Consider the following 7261-nt stretch of genomic DNA (forward strand, 5'->3'; position numbering starts at 1 on the left):
TACGTGCCATTTAAAAATCAAACATGACATAGCAGAAGGAGAAGTATCTGAGGGAGTTATACTGAGTAGGAACCACCTCTGAGGGCCGCACAACAGTGTCTGACATAGACACCTAAAAACCAGGCACCCAGTGGCAGTAGGTGACTCAGCACAACTCTGTATGGCCTAGACCAGTTTCACATGTGCCCAAGGATGTTTCTGGGAACTGAAGCCAACTGGCAACTGGTGTCCATTGAGTCTAGGAAGTCCATTTAGTCTCCAGTACAGGAGGCTGCCTGCAAACTGCTTATTGGGAATGGTGTCTGATGGCCACATGATGGCTAGCAAATGTCCATGTTAGCTGGTCAGCGGGGATGGATCTGTGCCAGACATACTCTACCTGTTTCTTGCTTGGACAGTCTTAGTAAGGTCCCTAAACTTTCTTGACCTTGCACATGTAGACACAGCACTAAACACTTTGTAGGGTCCAGAAGGAGAGAGAGGCCAAGGGTGCCGCCATGGTCCCAGGCACTGAAAGCGGGGCTGTGCTCACCTCAGGGGGCTGACTACACCCCAGTCTGCTTGCGGAGAGGCTGCCTGACTCTTGCCTCTGCCTTAAACACCCATCTCCATGTGCAGTCTGATCTTACCTCCCGAGGGTTGGCTCCTAACCCATTCACGCCCCTTCATACACCACAACTGCCCATAGCTCCGGGGGGAGCAGCTCGGTGCGTCACCCAGAAGGGTGCTGGCTGGGCTTCAGGAGCATGGTATGAGCCAGGCTACAGCTCAAGAGGAGCAATCTCTCCTCCCAGACTGGCATAAAGCTGCCCAGTGCTGAAGATCCTTTCCCAAAAAGTGGCAAACGAGGGAGCCAGACCTGCAGCTCCAGCATCCTCCGAGCATTGCTGTTGCTGCAGGTCCCCAGGCGCTGGGCTGCGGGTGCTCTGTGCCACCTGCATCCCTCATGCAGGTCCCAGTGCCACTGGGGAGCCAGATCCGAGCTCTTTCTATGCCTTTTGGACCAAGGCTCGGGGGGTCTGAGCCCCCCCAGGAGATCCCGGGCATCCCTGCTGGGGCTGGGGCTGCCTGTGGCAGGTGGGTGCCCCACAACCCGGGACTCCTTCCCTTGGGCATCAGGGCTTGAGGTCAGGCTGAACCATAGCCAGACTTAACACATCTGTCAGTTCAAATCTACATGTTGTTCTCTGAGCCAAAGCACCCACACAGAAAAAAAAAAAAAACCTCCCTGTTTCTTATTTGGTCTGTAGGAATTCAATTGCCAGCACACATTGCTTCCAGCAGACACAGAGCACAGCTTGACCTGTTTGCCCAGTCCAGATAAATCAACAGAAGTTGAATTTAGAAGCCCTAACAATTGCAGAGAACTACTCATAAATGAGTTACAGGGCAACAATTATCTATTGAAATTTTTAGATTAGAGAAGTTCTCTTTTCACGGATGAAAAATTAATTAAATCAGTGAAATAATTTATTTGCTGCAAATTATCCGCTCCTGTTGTTTGCTGCTCTGCGATATGTCTGATAAAAACCATTTGTCAAGTAAGCCTGTCTCACTCTTTTCAGCTACAAAACCAAGGTTTTAATTCATTATGATTTTCCCTGACCCTTCTTTGGATCATTTAAATTTGTCAAACTGGATTTAAAATGCTAACAGATCTCTAACATTTGACAGGCATGCTGAAAGGTGTAAAGAACGCTGAAAAGGTGCAAGACGAGGGAGAATAAAGCACAAGGATTTTAGCAGCCGCACTAAGTAAAGTCTTTATAAGGACTGATCTGGCATTTCAAAAATAGTTTCTTCCCAACCTTTTGAGAATATGCTGAGATTTATCATTTGAGAGGAGCTGATTTCACCTTTCAAACTGAACAATGTACGTACTAATCCTGTGTGCCTATTTTGTAGGTGTTTGTTCTGTAAAATTACAGGGGGGGAGAAGAGCCTTTTTGGAAATGAAAGTGGTGCTTTCTGTGTTGGTTATGCTGGACCATACATTGATTTCTTATCATTACCTGGAGAAAAAGCCAAAAGGTCACCGGAATGAATCATTGATCGAAGAGAGTAGGTGTCTGTGATGGTTAAATCTGAGGATTTAAACCTAAAGAACCTGTTTCCCTACGCTGATGCAGCCTGACAACATTTTAAACCAAACTTTCCCAGATCCTGGGTTTGTTTTGCAAGAACTGGTAGTCAGTAATCTGCATTTTCCCCTGTGCAAGCATGTCACTGCTATTGGCATCTTAAAATCTATTGTGCTAAAATAAAGCTAAACCATTCATGTTTAGCTTGGGCAAGGAAGTCCCAGGTGAGTAAATATTGATGAACCCACAAAACCTAGGGTTTTTTCCAGATCTCCAAGGTATTTCTCTTGTCCCATAAAGCTTGCAAGTGTCAGGAAAAAAATTCAAGAGATGTCTTGTATTACAGTATGCAGTACCCTCAGGGACACATGAAGGTGACACTGGCCTCCAGAGATTAACAGTGTGACTCAGGTGTAGACTAATATATACCACTATTTTCCTGGGACTGTCATGTGAATAAGGTCACCAGCCCCTGTAGTTCTTGTTCCTTGCCCTCCGTACTGTTCCGCAGCAAGGATATGAGTGGCACAACCTGGGCATTTGAAGAAGATTATGGAGCCATGGTTATTGGCTTATTCCTCCCTGTGAGACTGGGTCACTGGGTGTTACATTTACTGGGTGACTGTAGCAGAGCAGCAAGAACCCACTTCCCTAGCTTCAGTTTTTGCATTAGAAATTTGTGCACGGCTGTGTGTGACAGACAGAGAAAGGATTGTGTTCCTCTGTTTCATAGTTTTCTTGCAAGGCTTCCTCTATTCTGAATTCACCTTTTTCCTCAATCATGCAAGAGCTCAGGGACAAGGAAGGTCATTGCAAGGTCTGGGAAGGGGCTGGATCAGTGATTTTTAACTCATGGCTTCTGCACCCCCAAGCATCATGAACTACCTCCAAGGGGTATTCATGTGAGGCTGTGTCAGTACTCCATGTCAAGATGAGGTCTGGTGCACAACCTCGTATTAATCCCCCAGAAGTTTCTGGCAAGGGGGTGGAATGGAGCACAGTGTACTCACCAGAGTCCTCCCCACTGGGTGACACAAGCACAAGGGCTGCTGGCACATCACAGCTCTCACCTTTCTTTCAGGATGGACACAAACCTAGAGAAGCAAATTATCAGTTGGATTTGCCCCTCTCTATTTCCCTCCACTTAGAAGATTTTCAGAAGCCAGTAAATTGGAAAAGATCAAAACCTGCTGGTGTAGAACATTCTGCTGTGGCCAGAAAGAGTTAATTTATTAACTGTGGGGTTTGCTGGAACAGAGCCCTCAGGACCCACCAAAATGAACTGCGTAGTCAGATTTACACAGAATCACAGAATTGCAAGGGTTGGAAGGGACCTCGGGAGATCATCTAGTCCAACCCCCCTGCTAAAGCAGGCTCTCCTAGAGCATTTAAGAATTGAAGAGCACGGTGAAAGGGCTTCCTGCATGTACGGGTCCAGGGAACAAATGTCCATCAAATCCTGGAATTTGGAGAAAAAAAAGTTAAAAGGAAATGCTTGTTATTCCAATTCTACTTGGTAAGTGCTGGATGTAGCACAGAGAACCGCTGCTGCTAAGTAGCATTCACCAAGAAATCATCACAGACGTAAATTACTCAAACCCAATTACTCAAACCCAATTACTCATCAGGGTCAGTTGACTGCAGCTCGAGAAAACACGGCTAAAACTGAGGACACGGAGCTTTGGGAAATGTGCACAGAGTGCAGGGAAAGTTTTCCTCCACAGCTGCAACAAAAACTTTATGGTCTCTGCTTGGCTCTCAATGACACCAATACGAATCTACGGCAACTCAGTGTCCTGACAGAGAATTACTCCAGACTTGCTCCAGTCCCACTGAGAGCAAGATTCATGTCCTGCATTTATTCAAAAACACAGTATTTTTTTTTCTCTGGCTTCTGCCAGAGGAAGAAAATATTTGGGCATCTTTCTGCAGCCCTGAATGACTTTATACACGATTTGTATTTGATTAAAAAAATGCTTTTAAAAATCATTAAAACGCGTGGCGGTATAGGAACGCATTATTTTGCAGCCAGGCAGGCTTATAAATAGCTGAGCTGTGTTTTCTCTGTAGCTGGTGCTTTGCTGGGTTTCACCAGAAGAGGGTAGAGTTTGGAAAGGACTCCTCGCAGCCTGGGCTCCCTATTGTGTTGGGAAACAGCAAAGGGAAAACAAGCACAAGTTTCTCCTCTGCACGCTTGCACCGACTGACTCTGTGCAAGAGTCAGCAGATAAACTCTGGAAGACCTTAAAGTAAAAAGAAAACGGAAAGAGAAACAAAATTCCAAAGCAACTTTCTAGGGAGATCTGTGGAATCGAAGAGAGAAACCGCAACAGTTTTCTGTGGGCTCACCCTGCTGCTTGTCTCTCTGAGAACTGTCACTCACTCCACGTTGCATTAATCAGAGCACGGGATTTATTTCTCTGCCGTGACTTCCAACCTGTGAATAAATATCACTTGTAGAGAGAGAATGGGACCTGAAAAGACTCTCAAGCACTGAACAGAGGGGTGAGTTTTATTAAATGGTTTCTTCTCTTTCAAATCTGCTGGAGCTTTCTAACATCCTGCTTGCAGGCACAGCAGCCCGATGACTTGTCTTTTCCCCGCAGCTTGTTGCATACCTCACGAGGCTTTCCTGACTGCAGGTTTCTTTCTGTAACCTTTCCCACCACGACTCCGGGTCAGTTTGGTAACATTTGTATTAGAGCTGACTCGGTGCTGATTTGTTTTCATGAGAAATTAAACCCACGAAGCTCTGAAACCGAACAACAGGCTAAAAAGCAAATAGAATCCAATACAATTAAAATGGCAGGTGACTCTAGGTTTCCAGATGTGGACGCTGAGGGATCAGAAAAAGATGAAGAAACGGAGATTGTAGTCAATGTTGGTGGGGTAAGGCAGGTGTTCCATGGAGATAACCTGAATCAATACCCAGAAACACGGCTGGCAGAGCTGATCAACTGTTTATCGGGGGGATATGATAGCATATTCTCCCTCTGTGATGACTATGATCCTGGAAAGAGGGAGTTTTACTTTGACAGAGATCCAGATGCTTTCAAATGCATTATTGATGTGTACTACTTTGGGGAAATTCACATGAAGAAAGGAATATGCCCCATATGTTTCAAGAATGAAATGGAATTTTGGAAAGTGGATCTGAAATTTTTGGATGACTGCTGCAAAACTCATCTAAGTGAAAAAAAGGAGGAACTGGAAGAAATAGCCCGAAGGGTGCAACTGATTCTGGATGACTTGGGAGTAGACGCCTCGGAAAGTCGCTGGAAAAGGTGCCAAAAATACATCTGGAAATTTCTGGAGAAGCCAGAATCATCCTACCCAGCGCGAGTGATCGCTGTCCTGTCCTTTCTGTTTATTCTGATCTCCTCAGTCGTGATGTGTGTGGGGACCATCCCAGACCTGCAGGTCGTAGACGCGGAGGGGAACCGTATGGAGCACCCCACCCTGGACAGCATAGAGACAGCCTGTATAGGCTGGTTTACCATGGAGTATGTCCTGAGGCTGATCGCCTCTCCCAACAAACTCCACTTTGCCCTGTCTTTCATGAACATCGTCGATGTGCTAGCAATACTTCCTTTCTATGTCAGCCTGACCTTGACCCACTTGGGAGCCAAGCTTATGGAGCTGAGCAACGTCCAGCAGGCTGTCCAGGCGCTGCGCATCATGAGGATCGCGAGGATTTTCAAGCTTGCACGGCACTCCTCAGGGCTCCAGACCCTAACATATGCCCTGAAACGCAGCTTTAAGGAGCTCGGGCTGCTCCTCATGTACTTAGCTGTCGGAATCTTTGTCTTTTCTGCCCTGGGTTATACCATGGAGCAAAGTCACCCCGAAACTTTATTTAAAAGCATCCCTCAGTCATTTTGGTGGGCAATCATTACCATGACCACGGTTGGATATGGAGACATATACCCTAAAACAACACTAGGAAAACTGAATGCTGCCATCAGTTTTCTTTGCGGGGTGATAGCGATCGCCCTTCCCATCCATCCCATCATTAACAACTTTGTCAGGTATTATAACAAACAGAGAGTTTTAGAAACAGCTGCCAAGCACGAATTGGAGCTGATGGAGCTAAATTCAGCAGAGGGGAAAGCTGCAAGCTCCAAAAGTGAACTAGAGGATCTTGCGAGGGAAGGCAAGGAGGGTCCTTTCTATAGCAGCCGGCTAAAAGTCTCTCACAGTGACACCTTTATTCATCTCCTGTCAGAAGAGAAACACTATAGGACCAGGCTTCAAAGCTGCAAATAAACTGTGAGCTGCTGTCAGCGCTAAGCTATCGATCAGGACAACCCAGCAATCAACTTCTGAAAAGACTCGCGGGATCTGTCAGCGCTGGGAGGGAGCACTGCTTTGCTTGTCCAACGCGAATATAAATTAACCCCATGGCATGTCCATCAACAGGTGGTAAGACTTTGCCGTTATTACCCAAAATAAAATAGTAGGACTCCATTGAGATCAGACTGCTTATAATGAGCGCGTTCTGACAAAAAACATTTGTAACCATTTCAGAGACTGAAAAGTCTTTCCTGACCGGTAAATGTTCCATGACCTGATTGTGCAGCATTGCCACACCAGAACCCTGTACCTGTGACAATAAAGAGCAGCATCGCACAGACCGTGTCTTCCAGGCTGTCTTCAATGCCTTTGCAGCTAGGAGAACCCCTCCTTAAAAAATTAAAGCAGCCTCTCACTCGTATTAGATTTAGGTTTACAGCAAAATGTTGCAAGCAGCTTCAGCCTAGAGATACTGAAAGTGTGAGCATACGCTGTGTGCAGAATATTGAAGTCAATGAATGATTTTGTTTCTGTAAAATGTAATTTGCGGTCAACCTTTTGGATAGGTATTCGTTCCTCTTCCCAGAAAAAAAAAATATAATTTTCAATGGGACATGAAGCTCTTTTTGGGGCAGAGGTGTCGAACACAATCAATGTATTTCAAGGGGCAAGCTAAAAAAATATTTGTTCCAGCTTTTAATTACAGCATAATAATTTATAGATGCAGTCATCATTCAGGAAGGATTTATAATAAAGCAATTTTTAAAACTCTAAGTTAAATCATAGTATTTTTGATTCACTATTAAAGCAAGAGAAGTTTATAGGGGAGTTAAATTGAATACTTCTAAATAAGAAACTAACTCTTTGAAAGTAAGTGTAGAGAAAGG

At 45.3% G+C, this 7261-nt stretch overlaps 1 protein-coding gene across 1 annotated transcript; it reads left to right on the plus strand.

Annotated features, from left to right (window-relative positions):
* The first annotated feature begins 4883 nt into the window (after positions 1–4883).
* KCNF1 (potassium voltage-gated channel modifier subfamily F member 1) lies at positions 4884–6347 on the plus strand. The gene has a single exon (XM_035895350.1). It carries the CDS (start codon positions 4884–4886, stop codon positions 6345–6347), a length of 1464 nt encoding a protein of 487 aa, XP_035751243.1.
* The last annotated feature ends 914 nt before the right edge of the window (positions 6348–7261 follow it).

This window comes from Egretta garzetta, unplaced genomic scaffold (genome assembly GCF_000687185.1).
Source record: "Egretta garzetta isolate BGI_Z169 unplaced genomic scaffold, ASM68718v1 scaffold15, whole genome shotgun sequence".
Lineage (NCBI taxonomy): Eukaryota > Metazoa > Chordata > Aves > Pelecaniformes > Ardeidae > Egretta > Egretta garzetta.

Coding starts and splice junctions, on each gene's coding strand:
- KCNF1 (XM_035895350.1), top strand. CDS start 4,884: ATGGCAGGTGACTCTAGGTTTCCAGATGTGGACGCTGAGGGATCAGAA.